Raw genomic sequence first — 27,639 nt, 5'->3', positions numbered from 1 at the left:
CTCATTCATTCCTACACATACACACACACAGAGAGAGACACACACATGATCACATAGATTAACATCATGATGGAAAATAATGTAAAGATATAAAACCCCGCCCTCCAATGAACCCTTCAACTCCCATAAAACGTGATATGTGATAATACGTATGATCACATCACAATCAACCCATATTCATAATGCTGCCAGTTAAAGCGAAATCCCACGCAAAACCCCTATTGACCGAAACCAGGAACCAAGTACGAAGAATAAACAAGACGCTGGTAAGATTTTGGTTCTTTACCGCGCCCTAGTAGAAGACTGCATGCGCGGCTTGAATGGATCAGGGGCGGGGATGCCTGCTCTCCGCTTGGATTGAGGCTTGGGGCGGGAGAGTGTGTATCTATTAGATGGATTGTCAGTATGCATTTTTTTTTCTTTTCCGTTGATTAGTAATGGGTACATACTTGGCAAACGCCCTGGACAGAGCTTTCTTGCAGCTGATTTTCTGGCTACCGATGAAGGAATCAACGGTGACGGCGATGGCACGGTCGATGTCCTGTGCGGAACAGTATTCCGAGAGACGCATCTTGCAGAAGGATTCGGCAATACGCATGATGGCTTCGAGGTGACGGACCTGGATGAACAGTTGGTATTAGTCTTTTCTTGTCTCCTAGGACGTAATTGAAAGTGATAGGAAGGGAGGCATACGGTAATGGGGTAAGCGCCGGTGGCCAGAGATTCGCGTCTCATGTCGGCGAATAGACGGGCGATCTTGTCTTGGTCGATCTGGTAGAGCTTGGGGTGGCAGCGTTCACGGGCGTAGAGGATGTATTTGCGGAGGAGTTCTTGAGGGATTTCGCCGTCCTTCTCGTCTTCGCGTCGTTGCTTCTCAGCATCCCGGGTAGCGAGTTCCTCGTCGGTCAGAGGCAGGCGTTGCTTGGTCTTCTTGTCAATGCGGTAGCCGTCTTCGTCGATGGGGTGTCCATCTGCGTTGATCAGGTTGCCGTCTTGGTCGCGGAGAGGACGGGCGGGGTTGGCGCGGTGGTGGGACTCGATGACGAAGTTGGCGAGACGTTCATCCTCGCTTGGGTCGACAAGATCGCGGACGACGCAGAGAATGTCGAAACGCGAAAGAATGGGTTCGGTGAGTTGGACGTTCTCGGAGAAGGGTGCGCTGCTGTTGTAGCGGCCGCCGACGGGGTTGGCAGCAGCAACGACAGCACAGCGAGCCTGCAGGGTGGTCACGATACCGGCCTTAGAGATGGAGATGGTCTGTTGTTCCATGGCTTCGTGAATGGAGGTACGGTCCTGGTCGTTCATCTTGTCGAACTCATCGATCAAGCAGGTACCGCGGTCTGCAAGAACGAGGGCTCCTCCTTCGAGAGTCCATTCGCTGGTGAGGGGATCGCGACGGACGCTGGCTGTCAAACCGACGGCACTGGCACCTTGACCGGTAGCGAAGACAGCTCTGTGGGCAGTCTTCTCGGTGTACTTGAGGAATTGGGACTTTGCGGTACCGGGGTCACCCAGCAGGAGGACGTTAATATCTCCACGAATGGACATCTTGCCTTGGGCTTCCTTGCTGACACCACCGAAGAGGGAGAGGGCGATTGCGGTCTTGACGTCCAGGTGACCGTAGATACTAGGGGCAACGGAGCGAACGATCTTGTCGACAATCTCAGGGTCCCTGGATAGGGCACGGATCTCCCGCTCATCTTCTTCGGTCAAGTGGAAACCAGCCAGCTGGTCGTGAGACTTGACAACGTGGTTGGCCTCAATGATCGTGGCGAACACAGGGAAGCCGTTCTTGTTGTTGAGCTGCGCATCGTAGCTGTTCCGGTAGATACCCGTCACCTCGATTTCATCACCTGGCTTAGCCGAATCGATGAGATCTGCGAGAAGGACGACCTCGCGCTGGCGGGGGAGACGACCAGCGGGGACGGAGCCCGGAGATTCTTGGAGGGTCATTTTCTGGTAGTTGCGGTAAACGGTCTTCTCGGAGTGCACAGAGAAGGGTCCCTTGGACTGGCAGTTCTGGCAGTACGAGATCTTGACTTCCGCACTGGCTTCCTGTTGGAAGGGACCAAGAGTGATGTTACACTTTCCACAAACGAACATGACATATTTCAGTTGCGGGAAGACACCGGTACGGCGAGTAACGACACCGCTGACGCGGATAAGGCAGTTGAGATGGGACTGGCGCAGTTGACGGAGGGTATAGGAGACAGGGAGATCGGTAATGCGGACATGAATTTCGTTGTGGATATCGTGATATTGGGGGTAGTGGAAGAGAGTGACATCAAGCGCGACTTGGTCGAAGACCTTCAGCACCTCAGTGGGCTCGTTGGCAAGGAAGTATGCAAGAGCCGCTTTGGTTTCCAGTAGATGGGCGTAAGAAACTTCCAGGGATGCCGAGTTCACCTCACCAAGGGTCTTGATCTTGTTTCCGTAGACCGAAGCACCGGCAGGGTCGGTGTATTCTGTCAAGAAGGACTTGAATTCTCTGTAGATGGAGCGAAGGACTTGGGGCTGCAGAACCCAGTCCGTAAGGTTAGAAGCCTTGACATCGGTCAACTCCTCCAGGGAGAGCTCCTCCATCGCATCATCACCCATCTCGACGTCGTCCCGATCTTCGTCGTAGTGGTGTCTCCGGCGACGGGGTTGACGAGTAAGATCTATGTCACCATCTTCGTCGTCCTGCAGGAAAGCCGCAGGCATGCGACGGCGACGTTCGAGTTCTCGATCTCTCTTGTTCATGCGGGCTTCGAGTTGACGACGAGTAGCGACATCAAGTTCTTCATGGTCACCGTCATCGTCGATGTATTCTCCTCTGTACTGGTCGTCTGCTGTGCTTCGATAGTCTTTCTCGAAGTTGTCTCCAAACAGATCGATTCCGTCCTCGTCTTCAGCCATCTCGTCGATATCATCAATGTCACCCAGGAGCTCTGCTTCCTCATCGCGCTCGTTGTCATCGTCGTCGAAAGGAAGCATGGGAGGGGAAGAAGGGGGGGCTATTGCCAGCGTCAGTACCAGGAACCAGCCATACACCACAGCATGACTTACGACTCGAGGGGGGAACAACCGATGAGGTCTCATCATCGGGCTCTCTGGATCTCTTACGACGACCCAGGTTCCCTAGGCCGCGGTTTGCAGCAGAATTGCTGGGACGGAGTGGTGAACTGGGAAGACATTATTAGTATTCCGAATGTTGTGAGGGGCAACCAAACAAGGTGGTTCCAAGCAACATTGACAATCAATGGGCGAGGACATTACATACCTCATTGTGTGTGGTGTTCAGTCTGACAGGCGGGGAGGTGGAAGGGGCAGACTGAGGGAAGGTGAAGAGACAGCCGTGCGGAGGGTCTTTTTTTCTTTTCCGTTGGGCAACGCAGGAGTTCGAAGGGCCACAAGCTGAGAAGATCCTGGACTTGGCGCCGGACGCGTCTCCGAGACGCGCCAGCGACGCGTCCGTTTTCAATTAAACCCAGATTCGGAAATGCGACCCGCTCTGAGCCCAACGAAAAGTGGAATAAAAGATGCTTCGTGGATACGCTCGACTTCTGGGCAGTGGGAAAATGGAGCTCTTGGTACGTCATGCAGAATAGTTCATATTGGAATTACTCCTCATGGTCTAGTTGAATTGTCACCGAGGTATGTACAGACTACAGTGGGGTGGTTCTGCAGGAGCGAGAAGGAATCCAACTGCGCTTATACTTAGCTACTAAAAGCATCGTCAATCAACACCAGAGCCTGCAATAAATATTAGATACAGAATACTATCAATTAGTTTACTATACTTTTGAAAGAAACCTTTCGAGCCATCAATCAGAAGTCTCAATCTGGTGAATTTAGAGCAGATTACCAACCTCATAGATGCAAACACGGCAAACACTTTACGGTTGCGCGCCGGCGCGTTCCCATCGTCGCCGCTCAGCCTCCTCCGTATGCGCAACCATCACCTAACATTCAGTCTTCAAAACCCGATCAATTTCTTTACATAAGTACTTTCATTTGAGATTATTTCTATATCGCGTGACGAATATCGGATAGACATGGCCAACACCGAGTCGGGCGACCCACCCGTCAATGCCGGACAGGCACTGAACGGACAGACTACCGCAGGGCGCCGCGAGAGCTTCAGCTCTCAAAACTCGCAGACCGCGAAGGAGTGAGTATTCATCGACCTGCAACGCGCATGCACTGGGATTACATCGCAGAATCTGTTGCGTAGACAACTAATGCCTCTATAGATTCATTGAATCGCAGATTCGACTTGAAGCCGATGCGCGTGAAGTCCTGCCATATGTAAGCTTACCTTGCCTACGTAGCGAGAATATAAAGGTGAAGAAGTATAAGACACACTGACATCTATACAAGTCATTCGATACTTGCACACAAGAGTTAGGACCCCTTCGCCAATCCCTTTTCGCCTGCCTCACCTGCAACCCCTCCACCCACGAAGAGTCATATACCCCCGCCGCCGTGTGCTACTCATGCTCCATCTCCTGCCATGGCGAACACGATCTCGTCGAGCTCTTCAACAAGCGGAACTTTGTCTGCGACTGTGGAACAACCCGCATGCCCGCCACCTCGCCATGCACCCTTCGGAACGACCCCAAGACCGGCGCGAAAGGCGTGCACTCAGAGCAACCTCACCAAGGCAACAAATACAACCACAACTTCCAGAACAAGTTTTGCGGATGCGGCGAGGACTATGACCCGCATAAGGAACGCGGTACGATGTTCCAGTGTTTGGGTCTGGGCACAGTGGAGACCGGTGGGTGCGGCGAAGACTGGTGGCACCCAGAATGCCTGATCGGCCTGCCGCGCGACTGGTACAAGGGTGCGAAGAAAGATGGAGCTATCGATGGAGAGGCAGCCGACGATGACGAGGAAGAAGAGACTCCCCTCCCGCCCGGATTCCCTGCGGAAGAGGACTTTGCGATCTTCCTCTGCTACAAGTGCGTCGACTCGAATCCCTGGGTAAAGCGCTACGCAGGAACGCCAGGCTTCCTACCCCCAGTATACAAAGAAGGCGGACTCGCCAAACCCACAGAAGAGGAAACCAAATCCACCACCACCGAACAAGCCAACCAGACTACAGAACCAGAGCAACCCAGCAACCCCAAGAAACGCAAAGCGGACGACAGCGCCGACGAGGCAAGCGACCCTGCTCCGAAGCGACCAAAAGAAGAGCCTACAGAAGAGCCCAAGCCCGGAAACAACGACACGACCACTACCACCACTACCACTGAATCCAAACCCGACACAGCCCAAGATACCGACAAAACCACCACCACCACCACCAACCCTACCCCGCCCAAACACACCCACCTCCCCACAACCCCCCCAAGCCATACGTTCTCCCTCTTCCTGAAAGACGACTTCCGCGACCACTTCTGCCGCTGCCGCGACTGCTACCCACACCTAGCATCGCACCCTCAACTGCGCGAAGAAGAAGAGACCTACGAACCGCCCATGTCCGAAGACGGCGACGGCGAGGGCCCCAACGGCGGAGGCAGCACCGGCACAGGCAGCCTTCTGGACCGGGGTGAAGCAGCACTGAGTAACATCGACCGAGTGCGCGCTATCGAGGGCGCAATGGTGTACAACCATCTGCGCGATAAGGTGAAGGAGTTTCTGAAGCCGTTTGCGGAGACGGGCAAGGCGGTTAGTGCGGAGGATATTAAGTCCTACTTTGAGAAGTTGAGAGGGGATGAGCAGTCCATTCGGGATGCCGCATCTTCTGCTGCTGGGGGTGGGGGTGGTGATGATGATGGTGGGGATGCGGGGGAGGGGGGTGGTCGGAGGGAGCAAAGTGGTATGTATATGTCCTATTACCCCCTTGAGATTGAATGTGGGTTTGCTAACTTGATGGTTACTTCTAGGATATTGATTGATATTGTCATGATTTGTATGGGGTTAGTTGATATTAGGATACTGGGATTGGATTAGGGTACTATTGTCTATGGGTCGGGGAGGGCGTCATTTGCATCTACGATTAAAGTCATCGGCATGTTCTAAAGATGTCACGATTGAACACATATGATACCGTGTCACAAAGTCGAAGTTGGCTCATTTCATTGTATCCATGCTTGCTAGTTCGGGATTTCCCTAATCTCTACCTTTGTGCACGAAGATAAGTATATTTGCAAGATAAAAAGAAAAAACGCCAGTTCCAAATGCATATCTAGAGATCCGCACAAGATGCCACCCAGCCCTAAACTCCTTGTACATCCAAACATTCTTCAGATATTAAAAAGAATATATCACTCTTTTAAGCGCTTGGTTGCCCTTCCCAACAGACTATCATCAGGCAGTCCGCTGCGTTTTGTGCCAGGCAAGCTGCCAGAGCGAATATCGTTGTCGTCCTGTGTCACTCGACGATGAGGATATTTGCCCTCAAATCCTTCAAAACAATTGGCGGAGATAGGACCCCCGTTCTTGAAGTAGGGATGCTCGAGGGCTTCTTGCGCGGTGATCCTCTTGGTCGGGTCGTATTCCAGTAGGCGTGACAGCAGATCGAAACCATCTGCCCCGGGTGTGCCAGCACTCGAGTTGGCGGAGTACCCGTTGTTCTTCAGGCAGCTCTGATACCAGCCTTCTAGGTTGGAGGATCGGTTGAAATGCCCCGGGGCACGCGACATTGCCAAGGACTGCAGCTGCGAATATTCTGGCATGGACACGATGCCAGGCCAGATCTCCTTGGTTGGGAGCCCCATAATCTCGATAATCTTCATCATCTGATTGCGCTGGAATGGCACCGTCTTTTTGCTGTCCATCTTGGCTTCCTCGCCTTTGAAGATAGGGCGGAGCGATAGCAGCTCCGCAAAAATGCACCCGACGGCCCACAAGTCAACAGCTGGGGTGTAGTGTCGACTCCCCATCAAAAGCTCAGGAGCACGGTACCAGATGGTGACGACAACCTTGTCTCCAGAGAAGAGAGAGTTAAGAGGTTTGTAAAAGAGACGGGCAAGTCCCAAATCTCCAATGCGAATCGCACCACTTGAGGTCACCAAGATGTTTGCTGGTTTGAGGTCCCGATGCAGTACCCAGTTGGTGTGAAGATACAGTAAGCCATTGAGCAGCTGAAATAGGATCGATCTAACCATCAAGGCCGGAATGGCATGCCTTTGCGGTTGGGTGTGATGATGAATAATCTGGAGCAGATCATGCTCTGTGTACTCAAAGACCATGAAGATACACTTGTCCTCCAGGATAATTTCTGCCAGCTGCACTACATTGGGATGGTCCAATTCTGAGCACAAGGCCATTTCTCGGATGGCCGACTGGGAAAGACCGGTATACTGAATGATTTCGCCTTCTTTATCCGGCTTGAACCTATAGCGGGTAAGTCATGTGATGAAGCCGATATGCCAGGAGTGGGATGCCAACTTTTTGATCGCAAACTCTCCCTTCTGGCCATTTTTGCCAATGGCCTTGTAGACACGGCCATAAGTACCACTACTGATAAATCCCACAATGTGGTATCTATCGCGCACACGTACTTTGCTGGTGTAACCAGAGCCGGGAGGCTTTCTCGCATCTAGACTCTCTTGATATAGGGTGTCAGCAGGGAGACTATGCACTTGTCCACAACCAACGTAAGAATTCAACAGCCAATCAAATTCCACGAGCAAGGATCAAGGGGGAGTGAGTAAAAGTCCGAAAGACCAAAAGGAATAGGGGGTGAAAAGGGGAGAGCTAATGGGGAAAAGGAGGATGAGAAGGATGAGGCGAGATTGTTGCAGCCTCTATAACCGGCCGAAAGACGGCGGGTTAGTCTGGAGAGGGAAAGCCATTACCACGTGGATAAAACCCGCCGAGAGAATTATAGAACGGGAAGCTCCTTCCAAACATCATGGAAAATGAACAGACAGAACGGCCGTTAACAGGCGTGGAGACAGGGACTGTTCAAGGGCATTTAACGATTATATAAGGAAAGAAAGAATAGTAGTAGTAGATCTGACAGCAGCGCAAGGTTCAACCAAAGTACATGGTGACGGAGCGGATTCAGACAGCGATCAATAATAGTAATAAAAAAATAAAAAAGTGGCAACACGGGCGAAAAGAGGGTGCTCGGAAGGGGAAAGACAGGAAAAGCGTCAAGTCAAGCTAAGCAGAGGCAGAGTAACAGTAACCGGTATTACCATCAACAGCAGCCTGCAGGCTCTTCTTTAGAGACAGACTTTGGCTGACGGTGGCCGCAGCGGGCCTGGAAGTCGTACTTAACGGGCCGGACGAGGAAGGCGGGTTTGTCAGACTCATGGACGAGGTGGAGGCGACCGGAAAAGAGAGTCAGAGGCAGAGAGCGTGAGGGAGGAAGGAGAGATGATGATTAGTTCGTTAGGGGAAAGTGGTCAGGTCAGAAGAGGGTACTTTTAGGCTATCCGTGGGAACTGCAACGCTGCGATGGAGTCCGGGAACCCTACGCGGAGACACTGATCTCCACCACTATGGGGAAAGCACAAAAGGTCCAACAGCAAGCCTGCAGGAGGAGAGATGGTCAGTGAGTTGAGACGGACCAACACGCGCCGAGAGGAGTGGGAAAAAAACAAGAAGGACTCAAAGCCAAAAAGGCAAATAAGAAGGAAACACCGCAAAGCCAAAAGCCAAAAACCGGCGCCAAAGAGTGAGTGAGTGAGTGAACTGGAAAGAGTGAGGCTGCATCGGAGGGAAAGTGGCTGACTCATCACTCTGAGCCCTCCCCTCCTCATCCAAGCCATCAATCCATCTATCAACAATTACACGATAGATAATAACACTCGTCCTTTGTAGGAGTTTGAACCCTGTCTGGCTTGTGTTTCTACAATTGACCTATCTCAATCATAAACTGCTGACTTCCATCCTATATTTCTCCTAAATATACCATCTGCAAGCCATCCACTGCACTCCCTCCTGTTGATAAGACTCCTCCCCCTGGATTCCCCCCCGATAACGCGGAGTTTCCTTGTCCCGATTATAGACGCCCATCCGCAACGTCATCAACACGCTTGCTCTCCGACTGACTGCCATTCCCTTCCATTCGTCCAGGTGCAATGACCGGGTAACAGCAAATCCATCCCCCATTTACTGACCGAGAGCTCTGTGGATTATTGAGACCCCCCCGTACTCAACAACGTCTCAAACCACAATCATGGTCTCTCCAGAGCCGATCCGATCTCGGGTCACGCCATACTTGATCTACCTCGTGTTTATCACAACATTAGGACCACTCCAATTCGGTTATCACCTGGTAGGTTTTACCCTTTCCACATCTACAACCTCAATCTCCCCCGGCTCATACTGACACTTACTATCCGACAGGCCGAACTTAATGCCCCTCAGGCGGTGATCACCTGCGAGCGGAAGAGCATCCATGCCTCCACCGAGGCACTCTCTCTACCACAATGTATCCCCATGAACGCTTCGCAATTCGGCCTGGTGTCGTCAATCTACACCCTTGGTGGACTCTTGGGAGCCCTGCTGGCAGGGCCAGTTGCCACCAAACATGGTCGCCTCTTTGCTCTGCGAGCAACCACGCTATTCTTCATCCTGGGCCCCGTGGCTGAAACATGCGCATCCAGCATTCCCCTTCTAAGTCTGGGCCGGCTGCTGTCCGGCATTGGAGCAGGAGCTGCGATTGTCGTCGGCCCCATCTACATTTCCGAGATCGCTCCACCCAGCGCCAGAGGTTTCTTTGGTGCCTTCACGCAGGTCATGACCAACGTCGGCATCCTATTGACCCAGTCCCTCGGATACTTCCTAAGCGAGGGCAGCAAATGGCGATTCATCCTCGCCATCGCCGGCTTCATCGGAGCCCTCCAGCTCCTTGGTCTCACCCTAGTCCCAGAAAGCCCCACCTGGCTCGCCGAGCACCAAAAGAGCAGTCTAGCCAGACAAGTCCTGCAACGGCTGCGCGGAAAGGACGCAGACATCGAAGAAGAAATCGAAGGATGGCCATCCTCAACAGCAGGACCAACAGATGATATCTCCGGCGAAGAGCAATCGCTCCTCACGCCACCATCCGGCAACATGCCACCCAAACAACCCCCCGTCACCATCTTCCACGCCATCACTAACCCAACCTACCGACCAGCCATCATCGCCGTCGTCGGCGTCATGGTCTCCCAACAATTCACCGGCATCAACAGCATCATCATGTACAGCGTCTCCCTCTTACAGACCATCCTCCCCACCACCGCCGCCCTCCTCACCGTCATCATCTCCGCCATCAACCTCATCATCACCCTCGCCTGCTCCCCTCTCCCCGACAAAATCGGCCGTCGGGCCTGCCTCCTCCTCAGCATCACCGGCATGGGATTCAATTCCATGCTCCTAGCCCTAGCCATCTACTTCAACCAAAAGGTCCTCTCCGCTATCGCCGTCCTCCTCTTCGTCTCTTGCTTCGCCGTCGGCCTAGGCCCCGTCCCATTCATCCTCGCCTCGGAGCTCGTCGGCCCCGAAGCCGTCGGCGCCGCGCAAAGCTGCGCCCTAGCTGCCAATTGGATCGCCACTTTCGTAGTAGCCCAATTCTTCCCCATGTTGAATGATGCCCTGGGCGGCCGTGGCAAGATCTACTGGGTCTTTACGGGCATGGCGTGTCTCCTTGGTGGGTTTATCTATTGGCGTGTTCCGGAGACGAAGGGGAAGGCTAGTGCGGATGAGGTTTGGGGGAGAGATGAGCGTCAACGACGACGACGGGATTGAGTTGAGATTTGAGTAGCTTTTGGGGTATGTTATTGTTTCGCGTGCGTATTACTAATGTGTATCGTCCGTTACATACCTATTTGAGAGTGGCCTACAGTATGGGTTATATAGCATTCAATTGATCAATTAAGGAAGATTATGTAATATTAGTAGGCTTGGTTATGACATGACATGCTCGTAGGGCTTGCTCTCACTTTCGTCCTGTAATCGGTACTCAGGCAGAAATATGCTATGGGTGTGTAAGTTTGTGATAGCACTGCGAAAATGTATGTGTGGAAGGCAGATGCTTCACAGGCAATCCAAGTAATAACTAATTTGCTTTCAGATGAGTCAACTGCTTTGTTAAACCTGAACGCTAATGTGATATTAGAGTAGTAGTATGTTCTTAGTTAAATATCAGACATGAAACTAGCCCGCCAATGCAACAAGGTAGTAGAAGATATCCCAGTCTAGCCGCTATGCTGTATATATACCTGCATCTCGTAATCGACAGAAAGAAAAGCTCTAGTGATGAATCCGCAAATGCTAACAGACATGTCTAGTCATAACGTCAATCATTCATATCCAACACTTCATGTTGCATCATGGTGAAAATTATGAAAACATCCGTATCGATCTGCACGCACTGCAGATTCATACAACCCCCATGCCCAGCATCACTTGCTAGCTGACATTTGTGGCGGGGCGCGTGGCTGTATCTCCATTGACGCAGCAGACTCCTCGGTAAACGCCTTCATCAGACTGTCTCTTGCTTCTTCAGGATCCCAGGCCGCGGCTTTTTCGCCGCAGTTGTGTTTGGCCTCATCTAACCATATATCCCATGCGGTGGTCGACGGGGCCAGGCCTCCATTTCGGACCCATGCAATCTCCCCGGTCTCCCGAATAGCCTCCCACAAGGCTTTAGTGTAGTTCTTCGGCTTTGCCGTTCTGACTGTCTCCACCTTATATCGGCTTTTTAAGTCCCACATTTCCCCCGGATCCATCAGCAAGGCCAGGGCAAAGTATAGGATATTCAGGATGATGTATGCGACGCCGACGGCAATCTGCATCGTCCATCCGCAGTTACTGAAGAGAATAATTGCCGCCATGAGAAGGACCGTGCTGCAAGCCAAAAGTGCTTGGTGGCCTCGAGTCTTGAAAACGTAGCGACAGCTTTCGGCTCCCCCGTACAGCTCTCTCGTTATCTCTTCGGGGCATTCTACCACAATAAAAGCCCCGTTACGGGTCTTCATGACAATATCCCCCTTCGGTACCTTTTTTTTTGTCGTACGGGTGCATAGCCTCGGATACCATTGCGCAGATAGGCAGGCAGCGCTGGTAGACAATGACATGGCGGCGAGGGCGACGAGGGCCACGCCGTCGTGGATCATACCTGCCCAGATGAAGAGGCCGATGGTCATTAGAATTGAAATCAAGGTCACTAGATTTAGCGCACTGAGCGACTTCAACGGGACGGTGACCTCTTTCGTGTCGTCGTGCGGCTGGTTTTTTTGCTCGGCATTATTTTGCGTTCCTCCACTCTCGACATCGTCCACCTCTGCTGCGCTTTTGTTGGTGCCCTTCTCCGATTCCTGATATGTAATTTTGTAGGACCGAAACTCATATTCCTCCAGCTCCTGGAGCTTGTGGATGACGTTGGCGAAAAAATTGAGTTCGGTGAAGTGCGTACCGGATTTGACGCCAATGATGGTGACCTCCTTGACAGAGGGGAGTCGGTTGGGCCGATCTGTATCCAGCAGTGATTCTGGGGCGGGTAGGATACGTGGGAACCCGGCAAATCGGGACGCCGTGATTGCCTGCTTATGCTTTTCAATAGAGGATCCTCCGATAATGGCCAGAAGGGAGACGATATCAAAACGCCAGCTCTGTGCTTCGGAATCGAGGATCGTCGGAAACCAGCCCATGTTGTCTTCAAATCAAATTATGGCAGTAAATATCTGCAGGAATGTGCCCGAAGGATAAAGTTTGCTGCAGAATCACTGTCCAAACATGGATATGAAGTGATTCTTCCAGCAAGATGGCGGGGTATTCGATGGACCATGTAAATGTAGGTCACGGAGAGTTGGCAAAGGTAAGGAGTCTTATAAGCATCAGTGGAGGAACCCAAAGGAAGCACTGCAATTTTTGGCGAGCAGAAAGTCTTGCCTTGGCCAATCGATCGACCGCAGCACAAGCTGCCAGCCACATGGACTCATATGATAGGTGGCTTTAGGTGTACGGCTGAGGTTGACTTGCATCCCGAATTGCTGGTGCATTAGCGGCCAGCCTAGTCGTGGACTCGACTCGGCCGCCCACAGCTTAACTGCATCAAAGCCTCAGTCAGCTGGAAGGCGGTATGGATGCATCAAGAGAGGGGGAGAGGCGAGTTCATCTTGCCCAACAGGCCAGAGACCCGTCAAATAGTTTTGCAGTTGTTGAGTATCTGTTTTGCGTGGATAGCTGGAGGAGAGCCGACCAGGAGCGTTAGCTTGAAACTCCAGTGGCTGGGTGCCGCGAGAGATCTGAGTTCGTGGCATCGATAGAGACCCTTGAACGTAGCAATCGTTTGGCTCATCACAGGAGTTAGTATGCTGCAGTTCATCCCAAATTAGGTCAAAGGCAAACAACTAACCATGTCAGAGGTCCCTGTTTGCTGATCAGCCTTAAAGTGATGGCTCGACAAGTGTACTTCGAACCCACTCAGCTGAGCGACGGTCGCTCCTGCCCTCCCTTCCCTATTACACTAGCTTGGGTAGCTATGAGCTGTTGTTTCGTCAATACGTTGGTTTGGGATAGAGGATTTGATGTGAAAGTGTCAGGTTGGGGTGGAAGAGGAACTCTTAACTAGTACTACCATGTTGCGGTAGCACTTACTGTAAATACTATGGCGAAGAACGGCTCTTGTCTGTACAGCAATGACCCCGCCAATGCACAGCACAGCTGCTGAGCCGTGCTGGACGGTCAGTGAAAATTCCGCCTTCAATCCATAGAGGTGATCTACACAGTATTTCTCTGGGATCGATTGCGAGGTCGGCGTTAACCCGCAAGTAGCAGTTTACTCCGCAGCAAGGGACTGTGCAAAAACGTGTCGCTTCGGGGGAACCCCAGGGCTGACGGGAAGGAACTGTTGGTGGTCGTACAAGAAATAAATTGGATCCTGATTGAGCCAGGTGATAGACGGATGTATCTTGTAAAGCCTTATTCCGTACGATGCGCAACCAGCTTGAATGCTCCGTCAACTGACCAGTCACTTTCATCATTCTTCGTGACTTAAGTACGTAGCTTGAGCTTCGTTCAGACAAGCATCCATGGTTTAGATAAATATTTTTTTTCTCGGTGAGAACTTCACCGATAGTGAAGTCCGCCTAAGCACAAACTATGATCATCTGCTACACGTAGCTAATTATCGACAGTCAAGACCCCTAAAGCTGCAAAGCATTTGACCGATGGGCCGAACCATGGTTCAAGCATGAGGAGGTGGAGAGGAAAACTACCTAATTCCTTTGTGTTTCTGGAGAGATCCAACCCGGAAACTTCTAGAGTGACTTCATTTTCACCGCCTCCAGGCAGCCATCTTTAATCGGCGGAGCTTCCGACAGTCCCAGTCCTTGATAGACTAGTCACACAGTACGTACTCATATTTCCTTCCCTTCCCCCTTTTACGGTTATTCATTGACATGTTGACTTACTCCGGGGGTGGGGGGTTACAGGGCTGAAGCAGGGACAGCGAGGCAGTGATCCATAGCCCCTCCGTTGTCGTCTTTGCCCGAGTGAATCTCACGTTAGACACATCCATTGGATGCTTCCGGATCGAGGGGCAGTCGATCTACTGGAATGGATTTGCTCTCATTGGATCTGAGCCTTGGATGAAACTATGAGGGGGTTCTCAGATGACGTTCAGGCAGCAAGAAATGTGCTCGGCATAGTAGTAATTGGATTTGGATTCCGATGTTCCGAACTTGGCCAGTGGATGAACTCTCCAGATGTAGAGAGCATACGACCAGGTGGAAGAGTTCGGAAATAGCCACAACTCCATAGCCACAACCCCATCCACTCTACGAAGCAGTAGTACTACGTACTAGGCTGCCAGTTTTCCTTTCCTTTCTCCATTTCACAAGACTCATAATCACTCGCCCGGTGGGCCTGAACGTCTTATCTACCAGCTTTCCACTTCTTCCAGCACCTTCTAGCCCTATAGCAATCGACGAATTACCAGTATCCAATTTAATAGGAGGAGTTTCAATCATCCAGGGCGTAACCGGCGGCTTCCGCAACTCCTCACTTGCTCCCGTTGTTGGGAACTGGGGATTCGCTGCAGCCATCAATCTTGTTGTAGCTTCCAAAACTTCCAAAACAGCAGAATAAATTAGAGTCTTGGGAACTCCGAGGTTCAAGTACAAGAAGGAGCCCATCGAGGAGGACTCAAAAAAAAAAAACTGGGACTCACGGACTTGACTGACTGACTTAAACAGTACGACATCCACCCCAAAAACCCCCACTCACAATACGAGTGCTGCTGCTGCAGTCAGTCAGTTGCTGTTGTGCTTTCCTTCTCCTTTTTTCCCAGACCCAGTTTCCGTCTCCATCGTCGATTATTCATAGTACGTACTCCTTAGCTTTGATTATTATTATTATTGTTATCATTATCATCATCATCATCATCATCATCATCATCATCATTATTCCTAATATTACTGCCGACTTTGGTTGTTGTTGTTATTGTTGTTGGGGTGGTTCCTCCCTCCCCAGTCGTATTATTACTATTACTATTATTACTGTATTCACCCCGTCCAGTCCGTGCATTAAGCTTTCCCTCTCTTCCACCCCATTTTCGTTGTCACCGGTTTTGTGGGCGCAATGCTCCTGGCCTTGCATCTCTAAAAACAAAAAGGTGCCAATTGCAGGGTGGGTGAAGTTCTCCTGTTGATTCCCGTACTGTCCGATCGTGGCTCCGTCTCCTGGTTTCACTGGGCGGACCCAGAACACAGTGAGAGTACTACCACTTAGTAGTACCTTAGATCAGCCGGCAGTTCGTCCTGACAGGCAACCACACCGTGACACCTCTTCGTCACGGTGGCCGGGGAGCTCTGGCCGCTTTTCAATGTACTATATTTCCCAATAGCCCTCCATGGCACTTGATTGATGCGATAGTTCTTCTCTAATACCGCTTTCCCTGTCCAGTTTCCCGTGTTGACGCGACGTGTCCTGTCCTCCTCCTCCGCCTTCGTCGAGCCTGTTTCCCCCGCACTTCCGGCCGGTCACCATGGTGCGGTTACCCTTGCCACAACGTCTCAGCAGCCATCTGAGCACGAAAAGCAATAACCCTACTCCCGGTCAAAGCAGGAGTACAAGCCCGATGCGAATGCCTGAGCAGAAGCCGTTAATCCTGAAAGTCTCCGTCATTCGGGTGAGTGAGAATGTCGCATCTACGAGCGCGCGGAGCTCTACGGAAGCTCTGACCACAGTTCCATTGATCCGCTAACCCAGGTCGCATATACCTTCAGGGACGAAATCTTGCAGCTAAGGATCGAGGAGGGACTAGCGATCCGGTGAGTTCCCCTTTATCAACTCAACCATGGAAAAACCAGTCAATCTCATTTTCGAGCCTTGTGGCTGACGAAAAAAAACCTCCTCTTCTGCAGTACTTGGTAGTCACGCTCGGAGACGCACGACAATCAACACCCACAATTCCCAAGACCTTGAACCCAGAATGGAATGTGACATTCGAGATGCCAGTGGTTGGCGTACCGCTGTTGGAGTGCATTTGTTGGGACCATGATAGATTTGGCAAAGATTACCTGGGCGAGTTCGACATAGCACTGGAAGATATCTTTCAGAACGGTGACGTTCATCAGCAGGTAGGCGCCCGCTTCGTGTGGCTTGGATCGAGCTGAGCTGACATATGCCCTCAAGCCAAAATGGTATACACTCAAGTCGAAGCGAAAACCAACTAAAAAGAAGGACAGTATGGTCTCTGGGGAGATTCTTCTGAAATTTTCACTCCTCGACGCATCGAATCCGAACGCTTCGCCAACGGACACCTATCACAAGTTCAAGACGTTGGTGTCTTCTGGAGATGAGGAGGATGATTTCCCGCAGATCCCGTCCATCACGCTGGATGATGTCGACAGAGAGGAAGAAACCTCGGATGAGACAGACGACCCTACGAAGCCTGAGGTCGTCGAGAAGAGAAGACGCAGATTACGGCTCAAGCGCTTGAAGCGCAAATCTCTTGCCGCTAGAGCCTATCAATTCTCAGGTGCTGGTAACGGAGTACAGGGTATCGTTTTCATGGAAATTGTCAAAGTGACAGACCTTCCGCCGGAACGGAATGGTAAGACGCGCCACCTCCTATGGCCCCTACTACTTCTTTGCTAACCCGCAACAGTGACGCGCACTTCCTTTGACATGGATCCATTCGTGGTCACATCTCTCGGCAGAAAGACGCTTCGAACGCCGGTCGTGCGTCACAATCTCAACCCTGTTTATAACGAGAAGATGGTCTTTCAGGTTATGAAACACGAACAATCTTATACTATTGGGTTCACCGTCATGGACAGAGACAAGTTCTCTGGTAATGACTTTGTCGCTTCCGCTTCGTTCCCGGTCCAGACGCTCATAAAATCCGCTCCCGAGGCCGACCCCGAAACTGGCCTATACAAATTCGTCGACCCGAGTCTGGATCCCACAGGGGCCGAGCAAGGTCATTCCAGCCGGCCCTCAGAGATAAGAATTGCCATCAGCAGATCGCCTTCGGCCAACAGCTTGTCAACGTCACCCAAATTTGGCACAACACCCAGAGGTTCTTCTACTTCCTTATCAAGTCAGACACTGCAGGAACAGTCTTCAACATTGCTACCTCCCCGGAGTATCCCTGAAATTCCCGAGAGTAGCCAGCCTTCAACCCCAACAGCGGCCAGCTTCGAAAAAGATCCGATCGGACCACTCGAGTCGAATGGCCTTCAGGTCTATCGGATACAACTAGCCCTGAAAAACAAAGAAAGATGGGAAGATAAACACTTCCCTGAACTATTTGTCAAGGCGAAATACATGCCTTATCGTGCACTGCGGCAGCAGTTCTGGAGACTCATGCTTAGACAGTATGATGCCGATGAGAGCGGCCGGATCGACAAAGTTGAGCTCACGACAATGCTTGACACTCTTGGGTCAACCCTGAAGGAGTCTACGATCGACAGCTTCTTCGAACGGTTCAGCTCGGAGAATGAGCCCAGTGATACTATGGATCTGACATTCGACCAGGCTGTGATATGCCTGGAAGATACACTTCAGGCTCTGCAGAAAGACCCCGGCTCACCTCCCAAGAAACTCTCGCCCACGCCGTCGACCGCTAGCCGCGAGAGTGATGAACAATCAAGTGGTGATGAACTCACCATGGAACCTCGCTTACACAATGCCAATCCTCAGACTACTTCAGTACCGACATTGTCGAGTGATGAGCAGCCGAGTTCCACGGAGGAGGACCTCCTTCCAGATGACCTGGGAGATGAACGAGGTGTGGAACACGTTATCGAACTCCGAGAATGTCCTCTATGTCATCAACCGCGCCTCTCTTCACGCTCAGATGCCGACATTATCACACACATTGCTACCTGTGCCAGCCGGGACTGGAGACAGGTAGACAACCTCGTCATGGGTGGATTCGTAACATCGAGTCAGGCCCAGCGCAAGTGGTACACCAAGGTGATCACCAAGATCTCCTATGGCGGGTATAAGCTGGGTGCCAACTCAGCCAACATCCTCGTTCAGGATCGAATCACCGGCCAGATCAATGAAGAGCGTATGAGTGTCTATGTCCGGCTGGGAATCCGGCTTCTATACAAGGGCCTCAAGAGCCGAGAAATGGAAAAGAAGAGAAGTATGATTAGGCACTTGTTGCTTTTAGCCTGACTCGCACATAACTAACCGTCTATCACAGTCCGCAAGATCTTGAAGTCGCTCAGTATTAAACAGGGCAGGAAGTACGATGACCCGGCATCGGCCAGTCAAATCCGGGATTTTATCAATTTCCATCAACTCGATATGTCAGAGGTCTTGCTCCCAGTGGAGAAGTTTAAGACCTTCAACGAATTCTTCTACCGTGCCCTCAAGCCCGGTGCTCGGCCCTGCTCAGCCCCTGAGGAGCCCGGAATCGTAGTATCGCCTGCCGATTGCCGAGCGGTCGTGTTTGACCGCTTGGAGGAAGCGACCGGAATCTGGGTCAAGGGTAGGGAGTTCTCCGTTGCTCGACTTCTGGGCGACGCATATCCTGAGGATGTGCAACGCTTTAAGAATGGAGCGTTGGGAATCTTCCGTCTCGCGCCGCAGGACTACCACCGCTTTCATATCCCCGTGGACGGTGTCTTGGGCGAGCCCAAGACCATTGAAGGTGAATACTACACTGTCAACCCAATGGCAATCCGTTCTGCTTTGGACGTTTATGGCGAAAACGTGCGAGTTTTGGTACCCATTGATTCGGTTGCTCACGGCCGTGTCATGGTCGTTTGCGTGGGAGCTATGATGGTGGGAAGTACGGTCATTACACGGAAGGCGGGAGAGAAGGTCTCCCGGGCTGAAGAGCTTGGATACTTCAAGTTTGGAGGAAGCACTCTCCTCCTTCTGTTTGAAGAGGGTGCTGTGAACTTCGACAGTGACCTAGTGGACAATTCGAAGGGTCCTTTGGAAACATTGGTAAGCAATTTTTCCATACTAATTCTCATACGTCGTCGGTGCTAACATGCCCTGTCCGTTGCAGATTCGAGTCGGCATGTCTGTGGGCCACAGCCCTGGCGTCGCTCAATATGAGCCCGACATGCCGAAGAAGACCGAGGATGTCTCTTTGGAGGAGATGCAAGCCGCCAAGCGCCGAATCGAAGGCAGTCTGGCACCACCGACTGATGCGGCGGCCTTTGAATAGGAAAGGACCAGCGCGTAACATGCGTGTTATCTTTCCGCGATTCTCTTGAGGTGACTCAATTGAAGGATGATTCATTTCGGGCGTTTACTGGTACATGATCACGGCCGGGAGCCGTCATAGCGATTTGCAGCACACTTGTAAAGAATACTTACCTACCATGACGAAGCCGGACGACTACTGGAAGCAAGCAATCATGCGGGGCTGTACACATTGATTAGATACTAGAATATACGTAATGGACATAGTTGCAAATATTGAAACTATTATTTATCACAGCTTCGACATAGTAAGAAAGAGTTAAGTGACTCGACTGCATTTCGCGGGCCACCAGCGGTGTCACCCGAAACGGGCCTAGCGTCGTCCCCACGCGCCACGACCAAAACAAGCGCGTGCTGCGGCAACTCGCAAGAGCCAAATCCCCCCCGTCATCCCGACGCCAGAGCTTGGCCCTTCTGCGCAAGGAGCCCTGTGGGAGTTTCTGCCATCCTATCTTCAATCTCGATTCGCCTGTCTCAATCGGTCGCCGCGTCTTCTGAACGGGTGGTTGTACCGCGCAACCCGGCTATCGACAACACGTCCCTCGGACCGCCCACACCACCATCGCCCCCCCCGTTTTGCGTCCCGTCGAAAGCTACCCGTCGACTACCTGCGACCGCGCGATCCCGCATTCCACCAACCTATCCCAGGTCCAAAAAGAAAACCGGAGGAGTCTGTCCAAAGCACGATTGTCAATCCCAGCTAGTACTTGTCGCTTGTGAATTGTTCCGGGAGTGGAAGGATTTGGCGGTGACGGAGAGGTTCCCATCAACAACAGAAGCGGGAGGAATTCTTCGCGGCCAGTTTCAGCTTCAGCTACCATTCGCGCTTGATTTCTTCCCGGCAGGAGAAACAAAGACACTGCGCGGGGCAGAACTGTATTCGACTTCTTTGCAGTTTAATATCTACGCTCCTTACTCTTTTTCATTTGTTGCCCGCCCTTACGACCCCGCCTTTTGAGTCCCGGTCCTGACATGACCGTCACTGTTTTGACGACCTCTACCACCAAGACGAAACGTCGCGAACCGTTACTGGCCCTTGATATGGCAACGTCCCAGGCGCAGGCGCGTCCTGCCGCGCCTGGAAGAAGTTCGGGGAGGAGAACGAGCGCGCGATTGAGTTTGAATAAGCAGGATCGTGGTGAGGAGAAGCTGAGTGCTGCGGAGAAGAAACGGAAGGCTGGTGAGTGACCTTGTGCGATTGGAACGAAGGGCGATCGCAGTGGCGGTGATTGTCTTATGCGATGAGGGTAATGGATGAATTGCTAATGCCTCGGCTTGGGTTTATAGTGTTTGAGGAGGATATCGAGGGGTTCCAGTTCTCGCGCATCACGACCAAAAAGGCTAAACCATCAGAGCCTAAGAAGGTACCGTCGCCTGTCTCGGAAGAGCCAGCACAACCATCGCCCAGGCGAGGTCGACCGCCGAAGAAGCGGGTAGAGGAGAAGAAGACGGAGGTTGCGGAGGAACCGAAGAAACAGGCTGAAGGGACTGGGAAGAGGAGAACGAGAGGCGCTGCGAAAAACTCGGTAGCTCCGGTCGAGCCTGCGCCTGAGCCGGAACCGCAACCACAACCACAGCAACAGCGTGCTACACGCTCCACACGAAAACACGACCAAGTCGAGACGGTGCCGTTGGAGAAGAAGCGGAGGAAAGGCAGGCCGAGTAACTCAAAGACCGATGCACTTCAACAGGAGCAGTCTCAACCGCAACCGCAACCACGCAATGGCTTTGTGTCTCCAGAGCCGCAACAGTCCGGAAATGCTACTACAATTGCGCTGCCGTTGGCGGATACGCCAGTTATCCAGCGCAACAAGGAGATGCGGGGAAAGAAATCTGTGAAAATAGGGAATCGACGGAGCAGTCTTGGGATGAGAGGACGGCGAGCTAGCTCACTGATTGACTCGGGGGCGTCTAATGGTGGGCAATTCGTGTCATGAGTGTCTGATGAATGCTAACAGTGTTGCAGCATTACCGCACAAGAAGGTTGATACCGCAGATTTCTACAAGCATATCGCGGCTGATCTGCCGGAGCCTCGGAGGATGCGTCAGCTCCTGATATGGTGTGGCACGCGGGCAATGGGTGACAAGCCATCTGGGTCGCGCTCAGAGGACGAGAGCGCCCGTTTAGCCGGTACGTTCGATAATGAGGAAGTGTATGCATAAGCTAACAAATCTCAGCGCGAGTCATCCAGGAGGAGCTGCTGAAGGAGTTTTCCAGCAACTCGGAGCTTTCCAACTGGTTTGGAAGAGAGGATGCTACCCCTCCTACTCTGGTGGTCAAGAAGGAGAACCCAAAGAATATCCAAAACGCGGAAAAGATCCAGGAACTGGAAGAGCAAATACAAAGGTACGCAGTGTCTGATGGGCAGCAGCAGGCGGAAGCTAACAGCTACGTGTCAAGGCTGCAAAAAGAGCGACATGCTCTCAATGCACTCCTACGGCCAGCAGACATCCCTCGAATCAAGCCTGCACCACCCGAACAACCCGAATCCGACTCCGTCCCATCATCACAACCATCACCGCCCGAACAAATCGACCTGTCTCTATTAGAACCGTCGCAACGAGAAATCTTTGCACAAATAAACCCCGAAGCCGCCAAACAACAACAAGAACCTGACACCCAGCCCATGGAAACCGAGCCAGCAGCACCCGAACCAAACCTCTTACCCCAAATGTCACCCTCCACCGTTTCCACCCGACTCTTTCGCATCACCCACTCACTCGCACCGACCCTCGACTCCCTCGCCGCTGGCATCCACGACATCGACCTCTACCGCACAATGTCCGATACAGTCTCGACCCGCATCCTCCGCATCTGCGCCGAGCGCCTCGACGAGCGCGACGCACGTCGTCGACTCGCGACAGCCGAAACCAGCGCCGACGAAACCAACAACCGTCAAGACCTCAGCCTCCGACCACGACCCCGAGAAGACCTCGGCGTGATTCTTGGGGCGTTGAGCCGAGTAGAGCGTCGCTCGACGTAGTCTCGGTATCAATCACATAGGATGACGCTTGTTACTATACATATCCATGAAACATATCCATGAAAGAAGGGGGCAGAGAGCGGTTCATTACAATCTGTTATGTCATGTATTTGCGGACTGGGCTGTGCAGGGCAGGGCAGGGACTAGCCTTGGCGTTTGATAAATTCTAATTTCGTTTTGGGTGGGCGTTGATTTTTTTTTTTTTCTTTTTTCCTCTTCAGCAATGGAGTTGGGGTGTGTATGAATGGATGGATGGATGGATGGAAGATGGATGGGGGATACGATAGGATAGGATAGGATAGGACTGGACAGGACATGGTCAGTAGGATAAATAAATAGTATACTACTCTCAGTACATTATCTGGGTGAAGCCAATTCTTCAGGTCTATACATTCACTTATGATTGATACAGATATGTAGTAGTAAAATGCCGTATGTAAAATACTAGAATATTTAAAAATCATCACGCAATACCACAGGAATAATGACTACTAACTATAGACGAACTCGCAAGGCAGATAGGTAGGTGAACTAGTACTACTACATAGTACTATAGATAGTTTTTTAGTAAATAAAGTGCTGACTAGCAAGCGCATACACATGCACCTATTCTAGTCCCAACCAAGTCTAGACTACTACGTAGTAAAGTATGTAGAAGACTAGTAGAAAAGAAACAAATCAAACCGGTTTCTATTTTTTTGGTTACGCTTATTGATTGGTGTAAGTTATAGTGCTTAATGCTTGGTGCTTATTTTAGATATATTCAGTTTATATCTCTGAATGTTTTGGAAGATGTGCAAGGTCGTGCAAATGATCTGCAGTGGCTATAAACACTGGGGATTACGCGTCCTCAGGGATGGATGGATGAACTTGCAATTGTTTTGCCGAATTGAATGGAAAAATATCAATCAATACATTACTGAACAACTAATAGGAATTTGCTGAAATATCTAGAATAATGCATCATCATCATTCATGGATGATTAAGATGGTGGTGGTGGTTTATTTTTAGATACATAGCATTATTTATACATACAGGCTTTTGAGGTGGTATGGTATGTTTCAGCCCGGATTGATGGATGGGTTTACTGTGTAAGGGGGAAGTGGCGATAGTAGATAGGTAGAAGTAGTATGAAGTAACTTAGGATTGGCTCTCTGTGTAAGTAAGTATATTTAGTCTTGGAGTGGAGTGTTAACTAGGTAAGGAAAGGGGTTAAGTGGTAGTAGTGGTAGAAGTAGTAGTGTTGCTCCTTGTTATTTAGGTTGGAATGTGGGGATTGGTTGCTTTCGGTGCCAGGTACTAGTAAAAGAATGTTATATAATTGTAGAATTATATAGAATAAGTAATAGGGACTTTGTAGAATGAGGGGGAGCTGAACAAGGTATGATATGATATGTCACTAGAATAGTAGTAGTAGCAAGGGGAAGAAGGGTCACCATATTACTCCGTAGTAGTAGTACTTAGTATCAACAGTTGAAGATTCTGAATCCGCACTACTATTAAGTATTTGCCATAAGACTTCAGATATTATTTACGGGCCACTACATACATGAATTGCGTCGATTAGTATGATGATGGTCAAACTACTTCTTGACTTGTATATATATACATATTGGTTTCCATCTTATAGATGAGTAACCTCATCATTAGAAGCCAGCAATTCATTTATAGAATAAAGATGCTGATACATATTAGTGATGTCATGAGTACTAGTATTTTGATAACCTACTTATCTAGTAAGCTACAAGTGGTTCTATAACGAACTTCTACCTTTGGTACTACTAGTAGAAATAAATTCAATTGATGGTTATCATTCATATATTAATGAGTTTATCTGAGTAATAATTACCTACATAACACATCTCTTGTCTAAGTGACAAACCTACCAGTTCTCATACAGCTCACTAGCCCCTTGATAAGAACTGGTACGTACATGAGTAGCAAACGATCAACTGACTGCAGATCAGAACACCTCGTATCCTCCTAGAACTAACGAACTACCCACCGATCAACATGGGTAATCACGAAACGTTTTCGTTGGGCAGCAATCACTTCTGTCCCCTTCCCCTTTTATTTCCCGAGAGGTTGTTTTGGTCGTTATCAGAGAAAGAAAGAAAAAGACGCGAGGCAGAGTGGGGAAGGGAGATGATCGACTAGCGGCAATGACGAGATTCCGATAGTTTCGGCTAGGTACAGTGGTTGCTGGAGTAGCGTGGCTTAGTTTCTTACTCTGTAGGTTTCAGGTTCTGCCGGTTAGATAGGGGATGAGTATCCAGCATCAGTAGTGTATATTGTGGAGAGAATAGATATGGTCATGTGGTTGTATCTGGTGCTGTAACCTTGTATGGTTTAGCTAGGAGCTAAACAATGTTAGGTGATTGGGTGCGTACATGATGTGATGTGTTAATCATGAAGATTTCAGAGATCAGTAGTTAATACTATGTCTCATTTTTAGCTTATTTGTCGTGCGATGATCAGGAAATTATTGTAAGTTCTTGTGTGATGGAGAGTCCGACGCACGGATGCCAAGCTAGGAGATACAAACCTTGTGTTATTTTGGTGTTTGGTGTGTGTGCATGTGTTTCTAGATGCAATTATCTCTGGCGACTCCCGATGAATTGCGTTATCCTCTGGTAGCACTTGCTGCTGGCTCTGATTTGTACTGGATGGATAAAGATCGAGTTGTACACGCTGCATATTATGCGGGGTTCTGATCAGCATCTGCTGAGAGGTACTGTTAGCCAGTCGGCATATTTTTCAAAGTAATATAAAAGTGCCCAATCAAAGTACTTGGAGAATGGATCCATGTGAATGCGACTGTTGTGGACGGCGAGGCTCAAGGCCTAGACCTGGAATAGTCATCTTCAACGACAGCTTGATCCCCCGGGAGTCTGCGGACAAGCATCTCGTGTCTGATGTCAAGATAGACCAGCTGACAGCATCATGACCGATTGGTCTAGACAGTCACTGGAAGAAGCATCGAAGGTTCATGTAAGGACTGGATGGATGGGTGGAGCCCAGTCAGCCAGCAAGATGGTAGCTCGACGCTGGCCTGGACTGCTAAGGTTCCAATATTTAACCTTTCCGGTGCTCCAGGCATCCTCGCCAAGGACCTGGCTGTGGTAAAAGCAGCACCAATTAGACTTGACGTGTGAGTCACTGAGTCATCTCTCATTGCATTGAGATATTTTCTTCTTGTCTGAGGAAGTTTGACTGCTGCTGTTGTGCCACGCGGATTGATTAGGTGGCTTGTTGCTGCAGCCGCAGATGGCCAACTGCGCGATCAGGAGAAAGGCTCCAGGGAGCATTCCAGGTCATTGAGGAACATCAACCGCCCAGACAAGAATGAGAGAAAATGTCTGAACAGTCAAGTAAAGGTAAAAAAGTACATCGGGCCAGGCGGGTTCAACTGTCAAATAAGCTCTGCCCCACCCCTGACAAGGCCCGGAAAGGGTTGAACCAAGGAACCTTCTCGCCCGAGCCACCGGTGGGCTGATCTACGGGCGCTGACTGTCGGCGCTCGTGGATGGTGCCGGGTGTCTACCATGCCCGATCAAATTCATTGTGCTACTCTGCGCTGGAGAATGTGAATGCCATTATTGCACAGATCCCCCAAGCGATGGCCCGTCAGCATACATGTGCATCCGCCGGCTCGGCAGCCTCCCATCCCCGGTGCCACTGGTAGGATCGACAGCCATGGTGTGTAATGTTGTCGCACTCCCGATTGCAGAATTAAGTATTGGTCCCTGCGTCCGTGCAGGAGTCACAGACATACTCGGCAGCTTCTTGTCAGAGTGGCACAATTAGCACAGATGGGAGCTGAACCATCTTGAATTTGGGGAAAAATTTGCGTTACCGTGAAAGCTGAGGAATTGTCCAGGATGGAGCGAGGTGTACGAGGCGTCCTGCTGGAGCTACGTCAATGACTAGACGGCCACATGAAGAACATCAATTCTGCATCACGATGAAAGAGGGTGGTGATCTAAACACTCTGGAGTACAGAAGAATTGAGCTGAGCTCAAAGAGCCCATCGTGTAACTCCCTTCGACCATCCACTCCAACTTTCCCGGAAGACTCCTTGACGTTGTGGGAAGGGGAGTGATACAAGCAAGCAGTGTCGGGATCTGAGTCGAGCACAGGACTGCAGACTTCCCAAGTACTTTGGACGATGCCGACTTGTGTAAGGCGGAGAGACGGGATTCATAATCAGTTCATCGTCAGTTTCGAGAGTCTAGGCATCTCTTTGTCCTTACTACGCAGGGTAAAAGGTCTACAAAAGTGAGTTTCTAATTATACCTTTGAACTTCTGCTCTGCCTTGCTGTCTGATGCAGGCCAGGCAGACAAATATGGCAGTGGGGCGGTCGCATTAGCTTTGCGCATCACCGCGAAGATCATGGAGCCGGCGGATCTGCTGTGACGACGACACAGCGAGTGAGCGATTCGGGGAATGTGGATCGGCGACATTACCACCGCCATGCCGTCTGAGAGGGAACGCCCATCAGCCCAAGTAAGGAGCTGAAACGACCTACGGAGTACTTAGTTTCAACGTCCCAAGTATCATTTTTCTGATGATGATTTGTTTGCCTTGAGAGGTTCCCGTTATGCTCCGGAGTTTCTTTGCTGCCTGGAGGTTATGTTCCATAGCGACCTCAAACATAGCATCGTCAAGTAGTGTAGTACGCTATCGAAAGTCCTTCGAGTCTAGAGGAGAGGAGACGGACAAGAGTTTTTCAGCTACAGACGACAGCCATCGGACAGGATGGAGGGAGACAACAGTAGAATCCTCACCGGGAATTGCCACCTGTGTATCGGCACGGCTTAATTGGGCGATCGGAGTCGAAGGAGGGGGAAAGAACTTGAAAGACAAGTAAGTGCACGGAGCAACAAGAGCCTGAGGGGGGCAAAACAATTCTCAATAAATGGACTTGGTTCGGCGAAGATCAAAAACTGTCACCCCCTGTGTGGATCAGCAGGGACCTCTTGGGACTAGGAGGGGGGTTTTACCAAGGCAGCCGGCCATACTATCCAGTAGTAGTCTGCAGTAGTGC

General features: G+C 50.8%; 10 protein-coding genes across 10 annotated transcripts; 5 read left to right on the top strand and 5 right to left on the bottom strand.

The window, feature by feature from the left end:
• Positions 1-14: 14 nt before the first annotated feature.
• BO83DRAFT_336526 (MCM DNA helicase complex subunit MCM2) lies at positions 15-3,330 on the bottom strand. The gene is made up of 5 exons (XM_025528449.1): positions 3,263-3,330; positions 3,049-3,164; positions 694-2,996; positions 450-619; positions 15-385 (listed from the first exon to the last, which is right to left on the bottom strand). The coding sequence occupies exons 1-5, from the start codon at positions 3,265-3,267 to the stop codon at positions 283-285; spliced, it is 2,697 nt and encodes an 898-aa protein (XP_025388918.1). The 5' UTR covers positions 3,268-3,330; the 3' UTR covers positions 15-282.
• Positions 3,331-3,954: 624 nt separating this feature from the next.
• On the top strand, positions 3,955-5,990 carry BO83DRAFT_407716 (putative metaphase-anaphase transition protein (Mlo2); the record flags this gene model as incomplete). Its single annotated transcript, XM_025533984.1, has 4 exons — positions 3,955-4,153; positions 4,236-4,290; positions 4,363-5,806; positions 5,941-5,990. Exons 1-4 carry the CDS (start codon positions 4,038-4,040, stop codon positions 5,988-5,990), a joined length of 1,665 nt encoding a protein of 554 aa, XP_025388917.1. The 5' UTR covers positions 3,955-4,037.
• A 264-nt stretch (positions 5,991-6,254) lies between these two features.
• ssn3 (cyclin-dependent serine/threonine protein kinase SSN3) lies at positions 6,255-7,848 on the bottom strand (the record flags this gene model as incomplete). Its single annotated transcript, XM_025527482.1, has 3 exons — positions 6,255-7,326; positions 7,381-7,540; positions 7,794-7,848. 3 exons carry the CDS (start codon positions 7,846-7,848, stop codon positions 6,255-6,257), a joined length of 1,287 nt encoding a protein of 428 aa, XP_025388916.1.
• A 1,068-nt stretch (positions 7,849-8,916) lies between these two features.
• On the top strand, positions 8,917-10,747 carry BO83DRAFT_16694 (putative MFS glucose transporter). The gene is made up of 2 exons (XM_025526359.1): positions 8,917-9,220; positions 9,292-10,747. The coding sequence occupies exons 1-2, from the start codon at positions 9,122-9,124 to the stop codon at positions 10,672-10,674; spliced, it is 1,482 nt and encodes a 493-aa protein (XP_025388915.1). The 5' UTR covers positions 8,917-9,121; the 3' UTR covers positions 10,675-10,747.
• A 241-nt stretch (positions 10,748-10,988) lies between these two features.
• On the bottom strand, positions 10,989-12,856 carry BO83DRAFT_16584 (uncharacterized protein). The gene is made up of 2 exons (XM_025526356.1): positions 12,820-12,856; positions 10,989-12,754 (listed from the first exon to the last, which is right to left on the bottom strand). The coding sequence occupies exon 2, from the start codon at positions 12,576-12,578 to the stop codon at positions 11,331-11,333; it is 1,248 nt and encodes a 415-aa protein (XP_025388914.1). The 5' UTR covers positions 12,579-12,754; positions 12,820-12,856; the 3' UTR covers positions 10,989-11,330.
• Positions 12,829-13,341, bottom strand: BO83DRAFT_16539 (uncharacterized protein). The gene is made up of 2 exons (XM_025526354.1): positions 13,286-13,341; positions 12,829-13,223 (listed from the first exon to the last, which is right to left on the bottom strand). The coding sequence occupies exons 1-2, from the start codon at positions 13,286-13,288 to the stop codon at positions 12,990-12,992; spliced, it is 237 nt and encodes a 78-aa protein (XP_025388913.1). The 5' UTR covers positions 13,289-13,341; the 3' UTR covers positions 12,829-12,989.
• Positions 13,342-14,311: 970 nt separating this feature from the next.
• On the bottom strand, positions 14,312-15,065 carry BO83DRAFT_416668 (uncharacterized protein; the record flags this gene model as incomplete). The annotated part of the gene is made up of 1 exon (XM_025534711.1): positions 14,312-15,065. One exon carries the CDS (start codon positions 15,063-15,065, stop codon positions 14,709-14,711), a length of 357 nt encoding a protein of 118 aa, XP_025388912.1. The 3' UTR covers positions 14,312-14,708.
• Positions 15,066-15,916: 851 nt separating this feature from the next.
• BO83DRAFT_311530 (putative phosphatidylserine decarboxylase Psd2) lies at positions 15,917-19,567 on the top strand (the record flags this gene model as incomplete). The annotated part of the gene is made up of 7 exons (XM_025527476.1): positions 15,917-16,060; positions 16,158-16,202; positions 16,296-16,511; positions 16,567-16,987; positions 17,042-18,529; positions 18,590-19,341; positions 19,406-19,567. The coding sequence occupies 7 exons, from the start codon at positions 15,917-15,919 to the stop codon at positions 19,565-19,567; spliced, it is 3,228 nt and encodes a 1,075-aa protein (XP_025388911.1).
• Positions 19,568-20,340: 773 nt separating this feature from the next.
• BO83DRAFT_16498 (Mis12-Mtw1 family protein) lies at positions 20,341-22,640 on the top strand. Its single transcript, XM_025526352.1, has 5 exons — positions 20,341-20,785; positions 20,893-21,522; positions 21,572-21,736; positions 21,784-21,952; positions 22,007-22,640. The coding sequence occupies exons 1-5, from the start codon at positions 20,578-20,580 to the stop codon at positions 22,587-22,589; spliced, it is 1,755 nt and encodes a 584-aa protein (XP_025388910.1). The 5' UTR covers positions 20,341-20,577; the 3' UTR covers positions 22,590-22,640.
• A 4,353-nt stretch (positions 22,641-26,993) lies between these two features.
• Positions 26,994-27,520, top strand: BO83DRAFT_16422 (uncharacterized protein). Its single transcript, XM_025526343.1, has one exon. The coding sequence runs from the start codon at positions 27,193-27,195 to the stop codon at positions 27,460-27,462; it is 270 nt and encodes an 89-aa protein (XP_025388909.1). The 5' UTR covers positions 26,994-27,192; the 3' UTR covers positions 27,463-27,520.
• Positions 27,521-27,639: the final 119 nt, after the last annotated feature.

The sequence above is a fragment of the Aspergillus eucalypticola genome, assembly GCF_003184535.1.
Source record: "Aspergillus eucalypticola CBS 122712 chromosome Unknown BO83scaffold_10, whole genome shotgun sequence".
Classification (NCBI taxonomy): Eukaryota; Fungi; Ascomycota; class Eurotiomycetes; order Eurotiales; family Aspergillaceae; genus Aspergillus; species Aspergillus eucalypticola.
Note: the sequence above shows the minus strand (reverse complement) of the source record. Positions and strands in the feature narration are given on the sequence as shown.